We start from the raw sequence: 27,058 nt of genomic DNA, 5'->3' as shown, positions 1-27,058 counted from the left end.
CTCCTCGTCTCTCTCTCTCTCTCTCCTACTATTCTCAACTTTATCTCTCCTATCCTTCTTCTCCAATTCCTCTTTCATTATTCTATATGATCCCATCTTTCTTCTCTTTCTCTTTCTCTTGCTTTTTCGTGGTGTGAGAGTAATCTATTTTGAGATAGATAGATAGATAGAAAGATAGATAGATACAATAGATAGATAGATAGATAGATAGATGGTGAGATTGAAGTATTAAATGTAGCGGCAAATATACCAAATTTATAGAAAAAGTTGTTATGTAGTCATTAGTTCAAACGCTGATAACAATGACATCATAGGGAACATTTCAGCCAATCAGATGTGGTCTCAGAGTCTATGATAGTGACATCATAGTTATCAAAAACACAATCATCGGAACTGAACCATGTTATCGTAATTATATTATTTACAAAATAATTACATAATTTCTCTTCTGTGTCCTGTTCTACAAGTCTTTTCTTTTCGTCTGTTTTAAATTCATTGGTTACATTAAGGGTAAAGTAATATAAGAAAATACAATAAAATGCATATTGTTGGTAAAATAAATTCTGCAGGAACAAATGATTTAGTTGTCCAGGTGTTGTGTTCGGAGAGATTCGATACTGCTCCGAATCTTTCTTATACGTGCTAAAAGGATATATCTTTTCGATCGATCTTATAGTGTCACTTGTTAACTCTGTAACACTATTATTTTTTGAAGGTTATTATTGTTAGATATGATGCTTGACTATAATAGCAGGCTAACTTAGGAATTTGAATAAGAACGTGATGAAAATTCGAATGAAGGATCGTCGCACTCACAGAAATGTTATTAAGCTTGACAAGTCACCTAATGTTGGAAGATTAAACTGAACATAATCGCTAAACTAATTATTTAATATCTTAAGTTCACGGCGTTAACTTATTTAACATGACCCAAACTAACCTAACTATTTCAAAGTCATATTATGTAAGTTACCCTAGTTGTAGTTTGTTGCCGGCATTTAAAGAAATATGAAAGTAATATAGCGGTTCTGTTCGTGATACTTTTTTAACAATGACTACCCCGATGTAAACAATTCGAGGCTGACCTGAGGTAAGTGCAGGGAGACTTACTTCTTCGATTAGTCGGTTTTAAGCATTTCGTAATAATATGCCACAGTTTTATCACAGCTTAAGTAACACAAGAGAATCGATTAGGAAGTGGAATACAGTATCTTATTAATTTCGGTTTTAACACAAGATTTTACGGTGTTGTTGTTGGGAATATTGACAAAAATATTCTGGGAGGCTACAGCATAAGATAATCAATCAATAATGACTAGATTTGATGTAGGTGTAATAATTGCTAGTAGTTCTGTTTGTAGATGAGCAGGTTCTCCGTTGCCGCGCCTCATGTACAGATCTGAGGTGCCGTGAGTCGGGTAGGTGATGATAACAAGAAGTCATTATCATACCCAGTTAAGATTATTCTGGTGATATATTTCACATGTCATGTCAAGTTCGGGTGCATTGTTAGGTGTAGGAGTTATCGTAGTCACAGCTCCCGGACGACGCAGAGGCAGACGATCATACGTGGAGGGATGATCTTAGGGTATTCTTATCTCGTCGTCCCCGGCAGGCGAGTCATCTGTCACACATACACTAACTAAATCGGTGGAAAGTCCCTCACCAAATTCACAAAAGACGATTTATTTATTTATTTATTGATTGACTTATTCATTTATTCATTATTTTATACAGTTGGATAGGCCTATAATTTGGGAATTTCTTAAAACTGCTGGTGGTGTTAAAAATATCACGTTGTTGGTGAAAGTAGCGAATGAAACCTTACCTTGAATTGGTTAGTTTTTGTTTTCATGGACAATAGTGGCAATTGTTCCCACTCAGTAAGATTAAACCGAAACAATTTTTATTTATTTTTTTTGTTTTTTAGGTGATTCTCCAGGTCTTGGTATTAAGTTTATATTTGTTCAAAACACTTCCTAAAAGGTTCGGTTTTAAATATATTAATTACAAGGTATATCAACTACATAGACATTGTAATTTCAGCGAGAAAGAAATAATAGACAGTTGTTTGATACGGTTTCATTTAGTCCTTAAAACTTAACTACATCTGAGAAAGACTGTCGTAATTACGTATTTGAACTATGTATAAATCCACTAAAATGAACCTGATTGTAATTTAGCTGTCAATATTGATTAACGCTCGTGACTTGAGGCAGCATAATTGGCTCCTAGATTTCACAAAGTGTCGTACCGGTTATAAAATGAACCTGATTGTAATTTAGCTGTCAATATTGATTAACGCTCGTGACTTGAGGCAGCATAATTGGCTCCTAGATTTCACAAAGTGTCGTACCGGTTATATACTTTTTACTTGCCCAATGGCGTGGGTATGACGTCATAAGGTCATGATGTAACGATGGCGTCATATTGCTCGAGACCTGCCATTGGTCGGGCACATCACCACCATCCAGTCATGAACGAGGCGCCCGGGAGGTGCTCTCTGGGCTGAGGTGACGCATAGTCTGCCGTTTTAATTGACTCTGGGAAAACCAATAACGTTTACTATGCTGCGCTTCATCGATGTAACTCCCTCATGTTTGGTGATAACTGTACGTGAGAATAATGACACGTATTTGGTCATTCTTGTTATTGATAAACTATATTTATGCCGAATATGTGGTGGACTTTGCGTTAATTAGAAAATCCATTGTTTTTCGATGCTATTGATAGTAATTATGAATCGGATGTCGGTTACTAAATTGTGAGGGCCAGCTAGTAAGTGATGTTGGAGAATGGTGAATGTTGTGGTAATAGTGAGTGTTTCTGTTGAGTGTGTCAGATGTCTCAGTGTGTGTGTGTGTGTGTGTGTGTGTGTATGACGAGCAGGTGTTAGGATGTGTGTCGAAATTTACCATATATGACAATTTATCAAAAAGCAAACTGCCTTGTGACCCTGTAAATAACATGACCCCAGTATTGCCATCTCCAAGTTCAATGTTTTTTTTTTCTTCTATTCACGACTCGGTAAAGAGGCCACGGCAGCCATTATATCGAGTTAAAACTAAGACAAAACTATCACTGAATAATGTCTGATTTTAGCAGCAACGAAACACCGGAATCTGATAAAGTTAAGAATGAAACAGTTCATACATCTCATTGGTTCGTTCCTACCGAAATCATATAGTTTAGTTGTGGTTTATTTTAGCGGATAACCCAAACCAAATATAAGCAGAACGAACCTAACAATCTAGACCACTTCGACTTCCATTTCTCTTTTAAACCAGAAATCCAGAAGTGAAAACAAAACAAACCACAGCAATGGGGGAAATCTTACTTAACCTGACTTAAATTAACTTACGATTTCCTTCTAAAAAAAATTGCCACTACCCCAGAAGCCAGGACGAGCGGTTGGGATTGAGTTATATTAGGGAGGATAAGACTGAGTCCAGGTTAGATTATATTAAATATAGTTTAGGTCATTTCAGCTCAGGTGGTGGGATTAGATAGAGAGTAGATAGGATTAGTGTGATTTATTTTAAGCTCAATTAATTTGGGTTAAAATGAATTGGGTTCTATTAATTACGTTAGTTAAGGTTGAGTTTAGATAGGTATAGGTTAGGTTAATGTTAAATATAGGTTAGGTTAGATTAGGTTTGATTAAGTTAGGTTGGGGTTAAGTTGGGTAAGGTTTAGATGAGGTTAGGTTAGGTTAGATTAGGTTTAGGTTAAGTTAGATTGGGTTAGGTTAGGTTAGATAAGGTTTTGGTTAAGTTCGAATAAGTTTAGGGCATGTTAGTATAGGTTTGATTTACACTAAGTTAAATTAGATTTAAATAAGGTTAAATTGGATATGCGCCAAATCTGTGTGGCTAATTTTGGTTAGATTGGATTTTGCCTTGAGACCTTTCAGGATTTAAAAGGTAAACACTGGTCATTTATTACCATACGTCTCACATTTTATCTCTTTTTCTTATTCCAGGTGAGCTCCCGCCTTCAGGTGAGCTCCATCCCCCCATGGGCCTCCTTCAGCGTCCCTCCCGCCCCTGAGAAAAAACACCCGAAACCACTAATCCTCAGGGCCCCAAATCCAAGACCTCGAGACCTCCACCACCAGAAGTTCCAGAAGGTCTTCGTGTAAGGGAGTGGTTGTTTAGCGGTATTCCCCACCAAGAAGAAGTAACTCTAACAATAACAATTCCGGTTGGGGGAATAAATTTCAGTGGACAAGTTCTGGGGCTGGAGTGAACGCTGTTTTAAAAAAAGACCAAGAAATAGAAAAAAAACACAAAGAGAATAAAAGGGGGGAAGTCACAGTGTAGAAAAGTGTCTTAGAAAAGTGGCCACAAGAAGCTGAGAGATAAAGTCAAATTAAAGGATTAGAAAAAAAAAGGTACTATTAATGGCAGGCAAACATCAGTGAGGTAGTGAGCACCGGGGGAAGGGCGACCTCCTGCAAGTGTTTGATAATAGTGTTTGAATCAGTGGTTGTGTGAGACCAAGAGCCACCAAGATGCCTGGTCTGGACGCTCTCATCGCCCTCAAGGACCGCGCGAAGCAGGTCAGGGAACGCTTCAACATCAGGTTAGTTGAGGTTATATACTTGTTCATTACCTGTAGGTTACCTGAAGGCGTTTTCCCTACGTTACCTTGATGTAAGTTTTGTTAATTAGTGTTTGTTTTTAAGTATGTGGAAAACTATAACTTATACAGTCAGCCAAAGATCCAGCGACCCCACCTGGCAATACTTGGTGAGGTAAGGCTGTATGTAAAGGTGATTGTGATTGGTGGATCTGTTTTGGGCTGTATCACTGTCAGGATAAATATTAAACAAACCAAAGGTAGTTTATTTATAATAATAAACTATTCATCATTATTTTAGATCATGAGAAGTTTCCAAATGTTCGTATATTTGCTTAAATAATGAAGAAAATTTGATGTGAGAATCTTGTGGCAGCTGTGGTTGTAGTTGCATTGCCAGGAGAAATTGCGAGTACAACACCCAGGGTGGTGTTGCTGGATATTTCGTTGACTGTACATTATATCAACGTTCTTTTTTGTATAAAGAAAATATGTACATAGAATCAGCGCATCTTTTTTGAGCATCAGAAAATTTAATTTGTATATTAAGTCAGCGTTTTTTCTTCTGATTTGGGAAACAGTTCAGTGTTGAGGGAGGTACCGAGGCTTTCAGTGGTGTACACGAGCTAAAGAAACAAAGATTTACAGAGATTTAATCGTAGAGGAGAGAATCAAGATGCCATTTATCACATAAGTTATACTCAGCAAGTTTAATTTATCTATCGATGGTTCATGAGGAAATAGTATTTTATCTCTGACCACGTTGCAGGGAATAATTTTTCTTCAAACGGCTGTTATTCGATGTTGGAGACTTCAGTCTTGTAAAAAGCCAAGATTTTTGTTTTATTCTTCCCGCAACTATGAAATTCCTCGAACAAAGCCGTTATTGTAATAAAAAGTCTACTCTAATTTACGCTTTTCTGGACCATTTGGATATCTCGAAAAAAAATGGACTGAATTTTGGCTATTTCGTGTCACATGTGAGCCAAGGCGTGGGTCAAAAATCTTGACTTTGATTTCGGATGATTTCATTTCGGCGTCACACAGGTACGCCAGGTGTCTGAGTCAGGTGGCTGCTGGTGGTGACCTCCCCAACCTCTCAACCTTGAATTCAATAAGTAATCCATACTACAGTTCAATAGCCATGATCGTAGCAACAGGTGTGACAGTGTAAGAAGCAACACCATTCTATAACATGACCTCTAAAGCTTATTATTAACCTGATACTATATCTCTTACTTATAATTGTACAGTAAATAAAACACACACACACACACACACACATACACACACACACACACACACACACACATACACACACACACAGGAGGTTTAGACTTCGGGTTGAGTGTAAGGAATATTAGTGTTTTTTTGGTTATTCTATACAAGTGCTGTTCTACAAATGTGTGTTTTGTGTGTATAAACGGAAATGTGAATAGGTTCCGATAGTTATTCGTCGTGAATTCAGCCACCATTGTGTTTGTTTTTTGGTTATTCCTACGTGATTTTTAAGTTTGTTAGTCTCATTTTTAATGTATTGCCAATTTTCGTACACTTACTGTAAGCCTATTTTCAGTTAGACCCAATTTTCATATGATGCCAATTTTAGTATACTTAAGCCTATTTTCGGTTAGACCCAATTTTAATGTGTTCAATTTAGACATTTATGGCTGGCCTAGTTCGTAAGACGATTTTAAATCTCAATTCATTTTACTCAAACCAAATTTCTAGTTTATAATACCATTTTATTTTTAGTCTAATAGGGATTCACAGGGTTCGTTGTGTGGGTTCAGGGTACGACTTTCAGCATGTAATTGTTTGTTTTTAGCTGATTATTTTCAAAATCGTGTCTTTATTATTTTCTATGTATGTTTTAATCTGTTTGTTGTAAATTAATTTTTTATTTATTCGTTATCGTGGATTGTTTGGCTTTAAGTATTTTCATAATTGTGGCGTTAAATTATTATCGTTCCTCTCGTTGAGTATTCCAATAATATTTACATAACTGTGAGGGAATACAGGCATATATCTTTATTTTAATCCTCTATGGAAATCTACAAGAATATTCTGGCACTTAAATTCTCATAAAACAAATTAGTGCTGGTGAATGTTTTCTTCATTTCGTCTTAGATAATTCAATAACCCAGAAGGGAAATTATATAGCGCAGGTGATGGGGAAGAATTTTGTCTGGTAGAATAGCTCGGTTAGGTACAATTCACTGTATTTGTTGTTTTTAACGTTGAAAAAGAGTGAAGTTGGTGGTGCATGTTCCCTGTGTTCTTCGGATCATAATAACTTGTTTATTTTGTTTTTTGTGAAACTATTTGTGCTATACTACAGAGTTGGTCTGCCCTCACGTTGTATATTTCTCCCTCCGTATTACTCATGGCATCAATTCTGCTATGGATCATATTTCCTAAAATTCAGGGACGAAAAAATCTCGTCAAACTTTCCCTTGACTTACTGATGAAAACTCTGATGACGTCACTCCAGATGTCATGGACTACAAATATGTTTTTTCCCGGATATTCGTATTTTGTGTTATATCATTGTGTCAGTTAGTTTTAACATAAATGATTCTCAAGCACCTACAAGACATTTTTTTAAACGTGATGTTATTATAACTTTTACTTCAATATAACGATAGTTGCATTAAAGAAAAGTCGCTTCTATTTACGACGAAAAATTACAAACTATTTTTCCCGATTTTTTTTGAGTCGGTGATTGCTGCCCCCGGACTAAAACGAATCTGAAAATCATTCGCTAATTATTCATCATAAATAGAAAATAAAAAAGTTGTTATCTTGAATTATTAATAATACTATAGTGTATATACTAAAGCTAGATACCTTAATTGTTTGAAACCATATAACATCGACATATACATCAACACCCTTCATTGTACAGCACCTTTCTAATGGGCCAACAGGTCATATACTAATCAATTGAGATAAGATAAAATTTTACTTGTGAGGAGCGACATAGAGATGTTTAGTGGACCACCTCATGTGTACATAACCTCTAGCTCTGGTAAATTATCACCCTTTAAAATGCAGTGTAAACAAGTAGTGGTATTGTCAATGTACATCGGTCTTCACTGAGGGCTTAGGAGACCTTATTAACAGCGGTACAGTAAGAGAGAGAGAGAGAGGTGGGGGAATCATTTTAACATAAATCAATGAGAGTGAAAGGTTGGGCAGTGGTAGGCGAATATTGCTATTACATTGCTTATGAAGTCTGGAGGATACGATTCGTCAGCTCTCAGGGAGGTAATGCTTATGTTATTCCCAGAATGGAAGGTAAACTCAACCAATAAGCAAACTTAAAGACCTTTTGGAAGATTGGATTTTGTAAGATGAACGAAGAACAATGAATTCAAGAAATATATAATTGATACGTTTAAAGTAAATAATATAGTCTCATTATTCAATTGAGTTGTTTTTGTACGTCTCCCATCAATATATATCAGATTCTAACCTGCGTGATTTCAAACTTTTATTTTATTTTATTTTTAAAATTTTTGTTGTTAGGGAAGGAAGGAGGGCTGGTACCTATTATTGCATTTTTGTTTTTGTTTGAGAGTGTGCGATGGCTTAGGGGATAGAGAACTCACTTATTGTACTCATGATTGATACATGAATAAAAGATCTGGGAAATAGTTATAATACGATTAATTTAATTTATCTTATCTTAACCTAACCTAACCTAACCTAACTTAACCTACTCTTGGTGTAAATAAAGCAACTCTAATTTAAGTTTACTTTATCTTAGCAAAAGCTAATCAAGCTAAACTAGTTAATAGCCATATGAATTAGCTGGGACTGCCTGCCTATCCTAACCTAACCTAGCCTAACCTAACCTAGCAACTTTCTTCTCCCACCCCATCCTTCTACACCCATCACATCATCTTCACTCTCATCCAACCCCTCCCACCACCATACTCTCCTTCCTCCCCAGCCACTTTCCTCAACCACCCTCCCTCCCACAAGTATCCTGCCTCCTCCCCTCCCACCCTCCTCCCCTCCCACACCCCTCTCACTCCCCTCCTACTCCCCTCTCACTCCCCTCCTACTCCCCTCCCCTATGCAACAGGGACAGAACGTTGATGAGACACCACTGTGGCTGCTTTGATCATTACTCCCACAGGACCTTCCTCCCAATCTGGCGCCGTGCTACGAATTCACAGGTTTTCCCCCGCCGCCGTAAGGACCATTACCCACCTCCCTCACTCTGGGATTCCCACCTTTAGTACGTGGGGGTTATAGCACTGTCTACCCCTCCCCCTCTCTTTACAGTTTGTGGTATAGAAATAATATGGCGGTATTCAGAGAGGAGGAGGAGGAGGAAGAGGAGGTTGTGTGTTGATTTTTCGACTCTTTTCGGAAATGTGTATGTCCATTATTGGGAGGGGCAGGGGGAGGGGGGATTGAGAGGGGAAATGAGGGGATGAAAAAGGAAAGGAAATGAAGGGTAAAATTGTAAACTGAGTGGGAAAATAGAGTGGATAGAGTAACAATTAGTGAAGAAATGAGTGGGATGAATACCAAGAATTAATGAAAATATAGCGAAATAAAAGAATAGAGGTAGAATTTGCGAGGAAACGAGGGAAAAAAATATAGGAGAGAGTAAATGGAGAAAGAGGAGATGAGTAAAACAAGGTATAGGAATTTTGACTGCTAACTGATGCTGGGTGAATATGTCTAGTCCAAGTAGAGTCTCAGTGTAATTTTGGTGTCATTTTAAGCGTTAGTTTTGTCTTTAACCCTCAAATAAGAGAGTTAAGTAGACCTTACGCTCATATATCTACAAGACGTGAGAAAGATTTAACGTAGGAACTTTTGAGAATCTATATTTGTGGCGTAGCTGAAGTGAGGCAGTTAAATACGTCCTCACACCTGTTGTATTTAGGGATTTTAATTAAGTTACGATATTTTTTTTTTTTGGTAAGAATCTGAACTTAAATTACCGGATGACTTATTATGAGAAAAGGGTAAATAAATGTCCGGGTCCGGGTATCGTAAATGTATGTATTGTGTTGGCGTCAGCTGTTATTGCATTCATATTACGTTAGTGTTATTTAAAGTAATTGATATGGGAAGGGAAAATATAACTAGTATAACTTCTTAATATAATCGATTACACCAGAGGAGAAAAGTATAGAATTTTTCAGACACAGAAAATGTAATTATTATTTTTTAAAGAATAACGACTACTACTACTACTACTCCTCGCATTAGACGCATACAAGCCAAGCCCAGTATAGTATTTGCTGGCCTCAAATAATGTCATTTTGATTGAGAGGGAAAATGTAATTATGTAAATGGATGAGAAGGAGATCAGTTTAATGAGGTGCCTTTATAATGGTGTACAGGACATTAACCTGACACGGCCATTATGTGTGTAAAAAGGTAGCGTGTGTGTGGGGGGCGGGGGTGCTTAGTGTGTGTGTGGGGGTGTAGTGTGTGTGTGTGTAATGTAACTCTGGGTTAATGGTATGGTTTACTTAAGTTTGTTAGGTTGGTTTTGGTTAGGTTGGGTTGGGTTAGGGGAGGCTAAGTTAGTTTTAGGTTAGGAGGTTAGATTTTGTTAGGTGAGGTTAAGTTAAATGAGGTTAAGGTAGGTTAGATTAGGTACAGTCAGCCAAAGATCCAGCGACCCCACCTTGGGCCTCGTACTGGCAATTTTACTTGGCAATACTTGGTAAAGTAAGGCTGTATGTAAAGGTCATTGTGGTTGGTGGATCTATTTTTGGCTGTGTCACTGTCAGGCTATATATTAAATAATACTAAGGTAGATTTCTATAATAATAAACTATTCATCATTATTATAGATCATGAGAAGTTTCCGAATGTTCGTATATTTGCGTAAATAATGAAGAAAATTTGATCTGAGAATCTTGTGGCAGAACTCGTTGCACTTTATTTGCCAATTCATTAATACAGTGTAATTTCTTCATTATTTAAGAGTATGTACAAACATTCGGAAACTTCTCATGATCTATAATAATGAAGAATAGTTTAATATTATAGAAATCTACCTTAGTATTATTTAATATATAGCCTGACAGTGACACAGCCAAAAATAGATCCACCAACCACAGTGACCTTTACATACAGCCTTACTTTACCGAGTGTTGGCTGATTGTACTTATAATAAATACATTGAACGAAATATATTTATAAAAAAAAACATTCAATTAAACAAATAAAAACATCTAATTGAGAACCAAACTATTACGTAATATATCAAAATACATATCGAAAAAATCATGTTAAAAGCCTCGCCATATATTCAGAGCCAATTAGTGTTGGGGGCAGAAAACGGCATCACATCCCTTAATGAGAGAGTCAGTGGTCGAATTAGCAAACCTAATTTCCATCCTAATCCTAATAGACCCTGAGTTAATCCATAATCCAACAAAGTAAGGTAAGTATTTAATGTTTGGAAGACAGATCTAGTGATCTCCAATCGTATTTCGTTCTAATCTTGATGTTCTGGTTAATTACGATTGGGGTTTAATAAGATGGGGAGCTATTTGGCCGTCACATCACAGTACCGAATACTCTATACCGTTAAGATACTTGTCAGGTAAATTAAGATCACCTTTATATACCCGTACACTGACAAACAATGCAGTCCAGGGAAGGTTGTGGTAGTTTGTCTTTCTTTATGGTTGATCTAAGACGAACTCTGCTGACTGCATGGCCGACATGTTTTCCCGCGCGAGAGAGAGAATGTTTTCCAGATACGTCACATAACATTCACTGTCGGGTGCACTATGAGTCCCCCCTCAATCTTGAAGCAGCATCGATCTGTTCTTGGCCACCTCTATTAATATATGACGTCAGTATATAAATGTGTAATATTGTTGTTAGACGTATAATACCACTGTGTTATTATCACCGTTAGTTTAGCGGCAGCGGCGTTGTTATTGTCACAGCACCATCGTAGGAATGATCGGGAAAGGTCTTTATCGCCGGTATTTAAAGGGTTTATTATCTATTCATGTTTAAAACTTTGTAGATCATTGATTTTTAATTATTTTAATGATAGGTGCGGGTTGATTATAATTAAATTTTAAGGTTCTTAGGATCGCCTTATATATGCAGGTGAATAAGATTGTTCGTTCTCAGAGATAGATAGATAGAACCAATTTATCACAATCTATCAATATACATCAATATATACTGTATATAAAACATGTGACATTATTTTCTGGCCGGGGTGTGGGGGGTGGGGGGAGGGGTAGGGCGGGTGGGGGGAGGACCTCTACCACCACCCTGTAACACGGAGATATTTTGACTAAGACGCCAGTGATGACGTCAAGCCTCTTAGTGCAAACAAATGACAGTCTCCCTCCCTCTACTGTGAGGTGCCCTCTTATCTCACCCTCCCAGGGGGGCTTATCAGGGAGAGGAGGAGGAGGAGGAGGAGGAGGAGGGTGAGAGGTGGAACTAGGGGAAGGGAAGAAAAGAAGAGAAGGGAAGAGGTAGTGGTGAGGGAAGAAAGAATTCGAGAGAGAGAGAGATTTAGGACCTTGTTGTGATAGGAGAACACCCGTGTATAACAGAACGAGTGAATGAATGAAGGGAGAATCCGCATTACTCCTGATTAAGGCCACAATCCCCCTCTCCCCCCCTCTCCTTTCCTCCCTCCTTCCCACTTTTCCTTCATTCTTTCTTGCAGCATTCTTGTTCCTTCTTTGTTGTGTATGTGTGAGGGAATGTCTGGCCACGCTTCAACACCTCTCGCAGCTGAGAGAGAGAGAGAGAGAGAGAGAGAGAGAGAGAGAGAGAGAGAGAGAGCATCACTGCCAAAGACAATGACACATAGACGTTGATGATCACGGACAGAGACGAGTAGTAAGAAATAAGTGTGTGTGTGTGTGTGTGTGTGTGTGTGTGTAGTTTGATAATATTTAAAGTGAAGTAGATATTGGTAATTATATACACACACACAAACACACATACACACACACACTGAGCCAGTCATGTCAACCTGTAAATCATTATCACTTTTTTTGACTTGTAAATTCATGAGTATTAAATCAGGTGGCGGGAGATTTACACCAAAGTTAAGAGAAGCTGTTGATCTATGGGTGAGGAAGGGGCGACTCTACTAGGGGGAAAATATGTGAAAACTTTACTTAATCCAACTTTGGAAGTGTTGTTGATATGATCGTCTTTATGTTGTGGGAGTAGTGGTAGAACTGTGTGTGTATGGGGGGTATAAAACGATGACGTCAAGGAGAACTATGTATCAGGGACGTCGTACTTACAGATAATGACATCACCCAGATGACGTCACCGAAACCGCCTATAATAACGTTACTGGGAGAGTAGGTTTGAAGAGATGTGTGTGTGTGTGTGCGTGTGTACCTACCTCGACATCCACTCACTGTATAATATTTCTGTTGTTTTACCTCACCACCACTCCTCCCTCCTCCCTCTCTCCTCAGTACTAGGGGGACCATTGACTACAGCCACTCCACCACAGCAATACACGGAACCCACTCACGCTTTAACTCCAACGTTTTCTTTCCCTGGAGTACGACTGCTGGTAAGGTGAAGGGTGGTGGGAGGCCAGGATGGGTGGTGATGGGTGGTGGTGGTGTAGGGGTGAGGGGGTGGGGCTGGTGATGGGGTGGTGGGAGCTGGTGATGGTGGTGATGGGTGGTGGTGGTGTAGGTGAGGGGTGGTGGGGCCAGGATGGGTGGTGGAGGCCAGGATGGGTGATGGTGGTGTAGGGTGATGGGTGGTGGGAGCTGGTGATGGGTGGTGATGATGTAGGGTGAGGGGTGGTGGTGGTTTTTTAACATGGTCTAGGATGGTGTTGTTTAGTCAGCAATTTTCTATGAGACTCACAATGTTTTATTTGTGTTCGTACAGTATTATAAAATGCCTTTCCTAACCTCCTATGGCCTCAAGTTTTATAGTGGAAGGGATGAGGGGGAGGTAAAGCAGTGAATCTCTCTGTCCGTTTGTCTGTCCGTCCCAAAGTCCGTATGTTAGTGTCTGTCCGTTTCTGGTGTCTGTTGACTGTCTCTGTTTAACTCATATTGTTATTATTATCATTATTATTATTATTATTATTATTATTAATATTATTATTATTATTATTATTATTATTATTATTATTATTAATGATGGTGGGGAGAGACAGAGAGAGAGAGAGAGAGAAAGAGAGATCTTGGAAATAGTTGAAAAGTACTGATCTCACGCCTTACAGTAATTACACGCGCAGAAGTTAATAAAGTCTACGGTAAGTACAACCCATGTTTCACTTACTCTGATTATTGTTATTATTATGATTATTATTATTATTATTATTATTATTATTATTATTAACGTCAAACAGTTTAGGGAAATACCTTCTTGTTTCATTCAAGTTAATAATTTTGTTCTAAGAATGAAAAAAATATAAGAAAGTGTTAAATTGTGTTTCTATGTTAATGATCACAATATATCTGTCGAATTTGTCAACAATGAGATAACAAGGTCATTACGTAATTGATAATTGTAGACCAGGTAGCCAGCTTACTCTTAACCATTTTTTGCAGTCAACAAGGTCATTAGGCAGTCACTGATCGTTTACCAGTTCGTGAGGACGCTGTTTGTGACTGTACCTCCCATTAATGAGGGTATTAGGGAGTTAATCGTCATTTACTAGTGAGCTGTATTCTTTAACAACTGTCCATCACTAACGAGGCCATTAGGTAATTGATCACCCTTACCTGCTAGTCAACTGCAGCCCACTAACAAGGCCATTAACTTGTTATCAACCCACCGGCCAATTAGAGATCATAAACAAGACTTCACCCCCTTAACAGTGCCATCAGGTGGTTAAGCCCCTTCACCATGGATTTACTTTTTCTCACTTCCCCTTCTCTTTCCTTCTCCCCTCACCTACCCTTCCCCTCCTTTTCTCTATCCCCTTCCCCCTCACCTATCCCCCTTTCCCCTCACCCTTCCCCCTCACCCCTTCCCCCTAACCCCTTAACGACTTAAAACTTGTCAGCTGTGGTACAGCAAATACCAGTTAATTGGGGGGTTGATAGAGGCTTACTGGTTCTGATCCTTGTTGATGGTGAGGGGGGGGGGAGGTGGGGGAGGAGGGGTAAGTTCGTGAGGGGAATGTATATGTATAGCTATGTGAAGGGGTAGGTTGGGGGAGGTGGGGAAGAGGGGTAGTGGTTATTGTGGTGGTAATGATGAGGATTGTGGTGGGAGAGACATTAATAAGGTGAATGATGTGGTAGTTGTGGTGTTGTTAGTGGTGGTAAGAGTGATTGTGGTAGTGGTGGTGGGAGTGATTGTGGTAGTGGTGGTGGGTGTTAGTGGTGGTAGGGTGATTGTGGTAGTGGTGGTGGTGGTAGTGGTGGTGGGAGTGATTGTGGTAGTGGTGGTGGTGTTAGTGGTGGTAGGGAGTGATTGTGGTGAGTGGTGGTGGTGTGGTAATTGGTAGGAATTGATTGTGGTAGTGGTGGTGGTGTTAGTGGTGGTAGGGTGATTGTGGTAGTGGTGGTGGTGTGGTGATTGGTAGAATTGATTGTGGTAGTGGTGGTAGAGTGATTGTAGGTAGTAGTGGTGGGAGTAGTTATGGTAGAATTAATTAGAATTGATTGTGGTAGTGGTGGTGGTGTTAGTGGTGGTAGGAGTGATTGTTTTAGTGGTGGGGGTGTTAGTGGTGGTAGGAGTGATTGTGGTAGTGGTGGTGGTACCAGGAGTGGTCAGGTACATGTATCTCTATGTGTACTCATGAACGTGTTATTACAAATAAGTTTACACGGATTCATACACATGGACTCATAGTGACATAAACTTGTGCAATCATACACAATAATAATAATAATAATAATAATAATAATAATAATAAATAATGGTTGCCCCTCGCGTAACGAGGATGGCCGGCCCAAGGGCCTCCTAGGCGTGAAAGGTGTAGAAGCTGTCGCCAACACAACAACCACACCATAAGTTAACGAGCTGCATGACTAGTGTCAAGGAATAGTCCGAGAAGACTGGACAGCTCGCCAACTGCACTGGCTAACCATTACCCTGGAATACGATCCGAAAATCGATTAACATCCAGGTTCCCAATTACTGCTGGGTAGACAGAGGCAAATGGCGTAAAGAAACTTACCCATAGTTTCACCTTGCCCGGGTTCGAACATACATACATACATACATACATACATACAAACATACATACATACAGCACAATACCAGAAATCATAATATTCATACAGCCTGTGTGTGCCTGGTCATACATGGACCAAACTCAGACGTTATATCTATGAATTTCGACCTTCTGGTGACGATAATTGGATCACCTGAAGAGTAGACACCCTAGTTTATTTTACCTGCCGATTGGGCTAGACAAGACTAGTTTAGGTTAGTCAAGTTAGGTTTGGTCAGGTTAGATTAGGTTAAGTTTGGTTAAGTTAGAGTTAAATTAGGTTAGGTCAGGTTAGATTAGTCAACTTAGCTTAGGTTAGGTTAAATTAAATTAGAGTAGGTCAGGTTAACTTGAATTAAATTAAGTTATATTAGCATTTGGGAAGTTAATCTTCAGGTGAAATAAGCTGGGGTGTCTAATCATCAGGTAAGGTATAGGTAGGTCCCTTGTACACCTGGACTATGACTCGCTGAGGTACATTTTATTGTTGTTTTGCTACATGATAATTAGGACACAACCTTCTAATGCCTTCTGCACCCTCCACTAGATGTCTCCCTCTCTTGTATGTCAACAGCTAATGACAATCTTGCTATTTCCTTTTACTGTTCTCTAGTTTATCTTATTCCTCTGTTATTTTTGTTATTTTTTATATTTTTATCTTTTATTGAGTTATTTTGTTTTTTCATTATTTTCGTTTATTCAATTTTCCCCTTTGATTGTAGTTGGTGTTTTCTTTGTCTTTATCTCGTCTCTTGCTGTTCTCTCGTTCCTTCCACTTCTCCCTTTCTTCACCTATCTTCCCTCTCTCTATCCCTCTATCTCTTTTTTTTCTCCCCCTCTCCCTGTATTTCTTTCCCTCCGTCCCTCCCTCTCCCTGTATCGCCTTCCCTCCCTCCCTCCCTCCCTTTACCTTCTTCCTTCTCTCTCCCTCTATCCCCTTCCCACCCTCTCTCTCTATTTCATTCCCTTCTTCGCTATATTTCCTTTCCTCTCTTCCTCCCTCCCTCCTTCCTCATCTTTCCCCTTCTATCTGCCTCCATTTCCTTCCCTCCCTCCCCCCTTTACCCTCTTCCTCCTCTCTCTCTCCCTCTATCCCCCTCCCTCTCTCTCTTCATCTATTTCCTTCTTCCCTCCCTCCCTCCCTCCCTATCAACAAAATCCCCTTATCAGTAGATGACAGACTCCTTCAATCTCCCTCCCACCTTCCCTCCCTCCCTCCTTCCTTCCCTCCTTCCCCTTCTCCCCTCCCTTCCCTTACCCTTAATACACCCTTCGTAGATTCTTTATGGCCTCTAAAGATGGACTTAAGGTGAACCTCTAAGATGGACTTATAATGGACTTGTACGATGGACTTGAAGATTGACTTGTGATGGACTTATAGAAGTTTTATGATGGACTTGTAAGATGGATTGACAATTGGACATATGAAGTTATTATGTTGGACTTTTGCGCTGGACTTGAAGATGGACTTATGCAGGACTATAAGATGGACTTGTATACTCTGGACTTATTTCATATCTCTCTCTCTCTCTCTCTCTCTCTCTCTCTCTCTCTCTCTCTCTCTCTCTATATATATAATATATATATATATATATATATATATATATATATATATATATATATATATCTGTCTGTCTGTCTGTCTGTCTGTCTGTCTGTCTCTCTCCCTAATAGGAGCGAGATCTCTTTCTGTACCTGTCACGTGACGTCTCCCTTTGTGTCGTCCCAGCATCACATACAGTCTATTACACGAAGGGTCTTTTTTATGTCTGTGTGTGTGTATGTATCCTCCCTCCTCCCTCCCTCTCTTCTCTTTCCCTCCCTCCTTGTCTCCCTTCCCTCCCTCTTTCCCTCCTCCTCCCTCCTCCTCCCTCCCCTCTTTTCCCTCCCTCATCCCTCCTTCCCTCCCTCTCCTCCTTCTCTCCTCCCTTCCTCCTTTTCCTCCCTTTCCCTCCCTCCCTCCCCTCCCCTCCCTCCCTCCCCTCTTTCCTCCTCCGTCCCTCCTTCCCTCCCTCCCCTCTCCCTCCCTCCCTCCCCTCTCCGTCCCTCTTTCCCTCCCTCCCCCTCCTCCTTCCTTCCCTCCTTTCGTCCCTCCTTCCTCCCCCCTCCCTCCCTCCTTCCTTCCCTCCTTGCCTCCTTTCTACCTCCTTACAGTCATTCTTGGAGGAGGTGATCTAGTGTCTGTGTGTGTGTGTGTGTGTGTGTGTGTGTGTGTGTGTGTGTGTGTTCTAATCTTTTTCTTTCACAGAAAATTATATAAGCCTCTCTCTCTCTCTCTCTCTCTCTCTCTCTCTCTCCTTTTTTTCCTCATTTCCTTTTATGTCACCTGGGCTCTGCTAATCCTCATTTCTCTTTCTCTTCCCTTCCATCTCTGTCTTTTATTCACTCTCTCTCCTCCCTTCTTCCCTCCCTCTTTTTTCCTCTTCCCTCTTCTTCTCTCCACCACCGTCATTGTAAGGCCTTTTCCATCTCTCATATCGCGCTTGGAGGGAGAGAGGAGGGAAGGACTGGAGAGTGAGGAGACCTGGAGGAGGAGACTGAGAGGGACTGAGGGAGTGGAGGAGTGAGGAGGACTGGAGAGTGAGGGAGAGACTGAGAGGAGTGAGGGAGAGACTGGAGGAGTGAGGGAGAGACTGGAGGAGTGAGGGAGGTAAGAACAACGCCGCCACACTCAGAGGACGGTCATCACAGTTGCTCACCCCGGCAGCTTAAAGAGCAATATTGTGTTGGTGTAAATATTTGCTGGGCGGCTGTATGGCTGGAGGGGGTGGGCGGCGGAGGGTGGGTGCTAGAGGGTGAGTGGTAGAGTGTAGGTGTGGTAGCGGGTGGGTGGTAGAGGGTGGGTGGTTGAGGGTGGGTGGTAGAGGGTGGGTGATATTATCTCTCAGTGGGGGATGGGAGGGAGGAGGGGGAGGGAGGGAGGGAGAGAGAGTGATAGTTTGCAACAAGTGGAATGGGAGGATGAATTCTTGGGTGGAAAAGTGGGTGGAGTGAATGATGATGGGTGGGTGGGTGGGGGAAGTGAGAGGGGACCGTTCTTTCCCTTTTCTCCCTTAGGCACTCTCTTTCCCTTGCCTCTCAGGAATTCCTCCCTCACTTCTTCCTATTCTCCCTACATTTCTTTCCCCCTTCATCTCCTTCCTCCATGCCTATCATCCTCATCTTCTTCCATTTCTCCCTCCTCCTTAAGTCTCATCTTCTTCTCTTTCCCATTTCTTCCCCTTCTCCCCCTCTCCATATTTTGTCTTCCTCCTCCCTATTCTCTCCTCATCTTTCCCCTCCCCTTCCCTCCTCATCTTCCTCCCACTGCCTCCTTACCTCTTATTCTCCTTCTCCTCCTTCATCTCCTCCCTTCCCAATATCATCTCCTCCTCCTCCTCCTCCTTCTTCTTCACCTCCTCCTTCTTCATCTCCTCCCTTCCCAATATCATCTTCTTCTCCTCCTCCTCCTCCTCAACACACAATCAGCTCTCCAATATGCACATAATTTGTCAACATACATAGACCTGCGCGGATTGGTCCATGAATATACCCTAGAGGCGAAATATTGGCTGTGTGAGTCTCTGTCGAAAGTCCCCGAAAATTGAACCCAGATCTGTCCGGTATTGATTGCTTTTATTGGTTGGTTGTGTATTATGGTGATCTCTTTGCCTTTGCACCTCTTCGTCCGTCTGTCCGTCCGTCCGTTCGTCTGTTCTTCCATCCGTCCGTTAGACTGTCTTTCCATCCGTTTGTTCGTCTGTCCTTCCGTCCATCTGTCTTTCCATACGTTAGTTCGTTTGTCCTTCCGTCCTTCCATCTGTCTGTCCGTCCATCCGTCCGTCTGTCCGTCCATCCGTCCGTCTTTCCGTCCATCTCTCCGTCTGTCCGTCAATCCATCCGTCAGTCTGCCCGTCCCAAGCTTGCCATTAAAATTACACAAAAACACTCCCAGCTTAGAATAGTTAAAAAGTAAGCTTGTTTATTTTCATCCTGAGATTACGTGATTACATTTTTAAGCTGTATGGTTGATTGTTTTTGTTTTGGTAACTTGCAAAAACAAAAACAGCTTGAGTTTGTTTACAGTATGGTTGTTGTTGTTGTTTGTGTTTGTTTATAGAATTGCTTATGTTTAGTGAAGGTTTATATAGGGTAAATATAAGTGAAAGTAGGTTAAAAGTAACTAAATTTAAGTCGAATGAAATATATAACAAATAACTTAAACGTAAATAAAGAATAGGTAAAAGTTAGTAAAAGTAAGTTAACATAAGGAAAAGTATGTTAAAAGTAAGTAAAAGTAAGTCAAAAGTATGTTAAAAGTAAGTAAAAGTAAGTTAACATAAGGAAAAGTAACTAAAAATAGAAGAAAGTAAGGAAAAGTAAGTAGAAGTATGTACAGTATACAAAATGAATCCATAACCTTCACACTGCTTCACAATGTGTCATATTAATTCACCCTACATACTGACTCGTGCAGCTCGTTCATACTAACACCATCAAGTACTAAAGGACTCATATAAGATTCCATCACAAAGATAATATCACCTCAAGTGCTCGTGAAAATAAAGGTGGGTACTAGAGTCATGGCAGTGTGAGGGAGGGAAGTGGGATGGAGCAGGGGGGTGTGGAGAAGAGAGAGAGGGCGTGGGGATAGGAGGGAGAGAGAGTAGGAAGGTGTAAGGGAAAGATGGAGGTAGGAAGTAGGAAGAGAGAGTAAGGAGGTGTGAGGAAGCAAGGAGGGAGGGAGAGAAGGTAGGAGGGTTTGAGGGAAGGAAGGAGATCAGTAGAAGGAACAGATAAGGAAGGGGAAATGAAGAGAAGATGATGATTAGTAAATGGGGGGGTAGGTGGAGGGTGAATGAGGGGGAGGGGAGGTGTAGGGGAGTGAGGGGAAGGGGAGAGTGTGTAAGCAGGAGGGGAATATACAGTATCGATAAAACACACTGTATACTAAGCCTTCGGTACCCAAGGAGGCAGCATGGCCGGCACTGCACCTGACTGCCTTCACTTCCCCAATTTGTATAGTTAGGTACCTATTTCCAACTGGGTGAACTGGGAGCACCCCTAGATCGAACCAGCCAGCGCTAGGATAGGAGGGGAGCGATGTATCCACTCAGCCACTGTAACCCTCCAGTCTTTATAGTCAACAACAAAATTTAATGTAAAAAGAAAAATACAGGAAAAAAATAGTAAAAAAGCTTGACAATTTAATCGGATAATCTAGGGGTTCATGTAAAGAAGCCTAGAAAATTCAATTGCTCTACGCTGGATAGTTTTTGTATAATCCTGCTGACAATTTGGCAGTGAGACGGACTTACGGACGGACGGACGTACAGAGACACGGACATGTACAATCAATAGACGGTGGATCCATAAAGTATGTATATTTCTCCATTGTATACTTGTCCACAGCCGCCGTGAAATAAAAGAAAGAAACCATTCATCCCTGTTTTCATTTGGAGTGGATTCGAGATAGTGATCGCTTCGGCAAACAACCGACCATAAACACTGGAACATATGAGCATCGGCTTCCGTCATCTGATATGGTGGCGGCCGTCCTGTGATTACTTGGGGGGGTGGGGGGTGGGGACACACCTCACTAGCGGCAGAGGGGAGGGGGGGGGTAGATAGGAGGAAGGAGGAGGAGAAGAGGGTGGGGTAGTAGGAGGAATAGAGATGAAGAAGGAGGGATTAATGAGGTAGGAGGAGGAGAGAGGGCAGGAGGATTTGAGGGAAAGAAGGAGAGAAGCAGGAGGGAAGGATATAGGGTGTGAGGGAAAAGAATAAGTAGATAAGACAAAAGAGGAGATAAGGGTAAATAGGGAGGTAGGAGGAGGAGTGAGGGAAGGGAAGGGGTGGGAAAGGGGAGGAAGATAGGTAAGTAGGAAGGGTAGATGGGAGATGAGAGGTAGAGATGAAAGGAAACACTGATGATGAGTATGATAGAAGGAGAACAAGAATGGGGGAGAGATGGGGAGGAAAAATGAGAGGATGGGGAGATGGGGAGGAAGGGTGATATGTATAGGAGAGGGAATGAATAGGTAACGCACACACACACACACACACACACACACATTCATTCTCACACTTCACTCACTACTCACTACCAGAGGGAAAATACACTTATTGAATGGGAAAATATGATTCTGTTTTGGGAAATTTTGTCTGGTTTATTTTGGTTCTGTTAACTGATTGAGAGAGAGAGAGAGAGAGAGAGAGAGGTTAAGTAAAGGATTTAGTAGGGAGGGAGGAATATAGATGAGGCAGGGAGAAAGGGAAGGGGAAAGATAAGGAAAGAAGGGTGAATGATAAGGTATAAGAAGTGAGGGAATGAAGGAGTGAGGGAGGAATAAAGTGAAAGAGGAGGGAGTGAAGGAGGGAAATAGGGAGGTTAAGAAATGTGGAACAAGAAGAATGATGGAGGTAGTGAAGAAGAGAATGAGGAAGGAAGGAAGGAAGGGGGGGAAGAGAGGGAGTGAAGAAGGGAGGAGATAAAGGAAGGAGTGAAGAAGAGATGGAGGGAGGGATATGAGGAGTTAATATCAGGGGTGTAAGGGGCGGGGATTGGAGGTCTCTCAAGGGTGTAAGCGAGTGACTTATGAGAGAGAGAGAGAGAGAGAGAGAGAGAGAGAGAGGAGAGATTAAAAACCATCAAGGGATACTGGAAATGTGATTTGGAGCGAACGAATTTAAGGGCTATTGGTCAAAGGCCTTTATGACCTTATGAAGTGGTGAAGGGAGGGAGGGAGGGGGGTGGAGAAAGGGAGGGGTAAGGGGGAAAAGGAGAAAGGGGTGATGGGAGGGGGAGAGGGTGAGGGGAAAGGGGAGGGTGTGAGGAGGTAAAGGTGGATTAAGGGGGAGCGAGTGAGGGAAAGGGACACTAAGGGGGAAGGAATAAAGGGAAAGGGGATTAAGGGGAAGGGCGAAGCTTGAAGGGTATGTGGAAGGGGGTCAGTGAGATGTTTTGGGGGGATGAGGGTGAGTGAGGGGAGTAAGGGGGGAGGTTTTACTCTTACCCTCACCTTTCCCGTGCACAGGTCTCAGTTCCGTGTATAGGTCCCAGGTCCGTGTACAGGTACCAGGTCCGTGTACAAGTATCAGGTCCGAGTACAGGCTTCAGGTCGCCCGTATACAGGTCCCAAGTCCGTGTACAGGCTTCAGGTCACCTGTATACAGGTCCCAAGTCCGTGTACAGGCTTCAGGTCACCTGTATACAGGTCCCAAGTCCGTGTAAAGGCTTCAGGTCACCCGTATACAGGTCCCAGGTCAGTGTACAGGCTTCAGGTCACCTGTGCATATCCTGTCCGTGTAGACTTGTCACCTGTACAGGTCCCAGGCTGTACAGGCTTCAGGTCACCCGTATACAGGTCCCGTCCGTGTACAGGCTTCAGGTCACCCGTATACAGGTCCCGTCCGTGTACAGGCTTCAGGTCACCCGTATACAGGTCCCGTCCGTGTACAGGCTTCAGGTCACCCGTATACAGGTCTCAGGTCCGTGTACAGTTTTCAGGTCACCCGTATACAGGTCTCAGGTCCTCCCCGTGTAGAGCGTCATCGCCCCAGGCATCACAGACGTCAAACACTTGGTCTCCATTAACTGGCCACCTAACAGTCCCCCCTCCCTCGCCTCCATTAGCCTTCCTCTTTAGCTTTGTCCACCCACTCCAGCTCACAGCTAACTTGTGCTTCACTCTCCAACTTGAGCTGACAGTCCGTTTTAGCTTCAAGTTCGGATAATTTTCTACTTTGCTTTCTAATCTCAGGTAACTTTAGTTCGTTTTAGGTTGAAAGTCAAGTTCTGATTTATTTCACGAGCCTAACTTTCTTTTTCTTGTTATTCTTCTTTGTTTTATTCTTCTAATTTTTCTTTCTTTTTCCTTTCTTCTTTATTTAATTTTTATTCTTTACGTCTTTGTCTTCTTGTTTTTTTTCCCCCGGATTTTCTTCTTCCGTTTATTTATTTATTTTTCATCTTCGTTGTTGTTGTTGTTTTATTGGTTCTTGTTGTTCTTCTTTCGTGTTTTCAGTGGTTATATAAGGACCGTTGGCTATGTGGTGGAGAGGGTTGGCTATGTGGTGGAGAGGGTTGGCTATGTGGTGGAGAGGGTTGGCTATGTGGTGGGGTGGGTAGGCTATGTGGTGGAGAGGGTTGGGTATGTGGTGGAGAGGGGGTGGAGGCTATGTGGTGGAGAGGGTTGGCTATGTGGTGGAGAGGGTTGGCTATGTGGTGGAGAGGGTTGGCTATGTGGTGGAGAGGGGTTGGATGTGGTGAGAGGGTTGGCTGGTTGGTGTGGTGGATGGTGGAAGGGTTGGCTATGTGGTGGTTGGCTATGTGGTGGAGAGGGTTGGCAATGTGGTGGAGAGGGTTGGCTATGTGGTGGGAGAGGGTTGGCTATTGTGGTGGAGAGGGTTGGCTATGGGGTGGAGGGTTGGCTATGTGGTGGAGAGGGTAGGCTATGTGGTGGGGAGGGTTGGCTATGTGGTGGAGAGGTTCCTTGCCCCTCAACCTTCCCATCCCCGTCAAGTGAATTTTCCCCTTTTGTAGGAGAACTTTGTGACGGAAATGGACGGGATGAGGGGATAAAAGGAGAGAGTGAGGGGTTGGGGGGGGGTAATGGGGGTGATGGGGAGGGGGGTAGGAGTGGAGGAGGTGGTGGAGGGACGGTGTGGGCGTGGAGGAGGCGTGTAGGGTGGTCGTTGTGTTCCTCCCCTCCGATGTTCTTGTGTTTTATGATTATGACTGTCCTCCCTCTCCTCTCTCCCCCTCTCTCTCCCCTCTCTCTCCACCTCCCTCCTTCCCTCCTTCTCCTTCCTTTCTCCCCCTCCCCTCCCCCGACGTCTCAATTCCTTGTCTTTCCTCCCCCGCAGTACTCTTCCTCTCCCACCACCTCCCTCCTCCTTCCTTCTTTCCCTCCCACGTCATACTCCGTCTCACCCCCTCCTTCCTCCTCCCTCCCTCCTTCCCTCCACGTCACACTCCCTCCACCCTCCATCTCCTCCCTTTCTCCAACATTTCCCGGTGAACTACTACTACTACTACTACTACTACTACTACTACTACTACTACTACTACTACTACTACTACTACTACTACTACTACTACTACTATCTTCGTCCTCTATGGTGGTGGTTGTGGTAGTATTACATCCCCACTACCACCACCACTACCACCATCGCCACCACCACCGCCAGCAACAACAATTTCTCAGCCACCATCCCCCTTCAACCACCATTATTATCACTGCTACCACCATACCACCATTAGTACCACGATTATAATATGAAAGCTTTATGATTAGAGTATGATGACGAAGTATATCATGAGAAGTATAATAATAGTATGATAAGTAAGGAGAGAGAGAGAGAGAGAGAGAGAGAGAGAGAGAGAGAGAGAGACTCGTTCATCACTGCTGAGGGAGAAAAATACACCGGGTTTCCCTCCCTGGACGAAAATTGGCAGAATCCACGTCTTTGAGGGCATGACGTGTGCTGATTGGTCCTTGTCCACCGTGACGTCTACAGATGACCCTCCCGCCCTTGATGCCCCTGACCTAACTTGACCTTAGGAGAGGAAGTGAGGGAGAGGAGAGAAAAGGGGGAAAGGGAGAGAAGGAGAGGGAAAGGAGGAGAAAGTGAGGATGAGAAGGGAAAGAAAGAGGAGCAGATGAGGAGAGGAAGAGGAGGTGAGTGAGCGGTGGAGAGGAAAGTAAGACGTTAGGGAGGAAGAAGAGAGGGAGGAAGAGGAAGGGAGGCCATTGCCAGCATTGCCTACTATCAATACTACTCCGAACCTCTTCTTCCACCACTACCACACTACTACCACCACTACCACCACACTTACACTACCACTACTACCCACCACCACCACCACCACCACTACTACCACCACCACCACCACCACCACTACCCACCACCACCACCTACCACCACTACCCACCACTACCACCACCACTACCACTACACACCACTACCACTACTACCACTACCACCACTACCACCACCACCACCACCACTACCACCACTACCACCACTACCACCACTACCACTACTACCACTACCACTACTACCACCACTACCACTACTACCACCACTACCACTACTACCACCACTACCACTACTACCACCACTACCACTACTACCACCACTACCACACTGTTATTCTAAGCTACACTCATCACTCCTTACTTCACTAGATGACTTCCGTACACATTTCACTGCCTTCCTCCTCCCTATCGCGACACTGGAATTACCTCTATATACAGCCTATAGCTTACATATTGTGTCATGGTGAATACATAGGCACCTCCATATGACCGTAGTTAAGTGGGCCTTTGTTCCTACGAGACACAAGACGGTGTTGAACGAGTCTTGTTTTGGTGTGTAAGTTTTCGTTTTAATTTGGTTGACTTTCGATAAACTTGTAGACATGTGTTATTCTCTGTCAGTGAGTGAGTGCGTGAGTGAGTGTGTGAGTGAGTGAGTCAGGCACTAGAGATTATGGATGTTTCAATTTGAATCTTTATGGTCGAGGAGGAAGAGGGAGAGTAACATGAACTTGAGAGAGGATGTAGATGATGGAAAGCGAGGTGTAAAAGATCTATATTAGGGAGGAGAGAGGGAGGGAAGGGAGAGAGGGAGAAGGGGGGACATCACTTTCATAAAGGGCGGGGGGACGAAAAATGAATTTTATCTGTCCGGTGTATTGCACGGCGTAAGAAACCTGAATATTAACACACACACACACAGAGGCGAGACGAAAAAAACAATCTTTTTTAAGACAAGGCAAAAGTTGTTTGTGAGCGAGAGATGTGATAATGGTTGCTGAAAAGGTTAAAAATTACGATGATTGGTTGGGACAGAGAGACAGAGGGAAGGAAGAGTACCGATTCAGCGCCAGGTGGATATATACGTATCTGTGGCGTGGTTAATGGCGCGCGCAACACGCCCTCCGCCTCATTACCGCAACCAGGGCAACCAGAGCGCGCACCCACGCCTCCTTCCTCTTGTGTAGTGTAGCTCTGGTCTAGGAGGTCCGCGTCACGACCTTCAGACGACTTATTGACGGCTATGGTCGGCTTACTATGTTTGTTGACATGGGTGACGAAGCGCGAATCTCAGACCTTCTTTTGTTTACACTCCGATCAGCCGGCTGAGTTTGTTTACATAAATGACGTCACGGTCAGCTGACTGAGTTATTTACATTGGCGGTGAAATACGATAACCTGGATTACTTTGTTTATGAAGGTGCCGTGACCGATCAGCTTACACAGTGTTTACACCCATTCTAACAAGTCGTGACGTTTTACTCCCAGCTGACGAAAT

At 42.5% G+C, this 27,058-nt stretch overlaps 1 protein-coding gene across 1 annotated transcript in view; it reads left to right on the top strand.

Annotated features, from left to right (window-relative positions):
* LOC121858730 (vesicular glutamate transporter 1-like) overlaps positions 1-27,058 on the top strand; it is a 131,946-nt gene that overhangs the window by 10,081 nt on the left and 94,807 nt on the right. The window contains exon 2 of the mRNA XM_042355353.1: positions 3,983-4,584. Coding sequence (XP_042211287.1) covers positions 4,514-4,584 — 71 coding nt within the window. The 5' untranslated portion in view covers positions 3,983-4,513. The remainder of the gene's footprint in view (positions 1-3,982; positions 4,585-27,058) is intronic.

Source organism: Homarus americanus, unplaced genomic scaffold, assembly GCF_018991925.1.
Source record: "Homarus americanus isolate GMGI-L3 unplaced genomic scaffold, GMGI_Hamer_2.0 scaffold74, whole genome shotgun sequence".
NCBI lineage: Eukaryota > Metazoa > Arthropoda > Malacostraca > Decapoda > Nephropidae > Homarus > Homarus americanus.
This window is presented reverse-complemented; position numbering and strand designations above follow the sequence as displayed.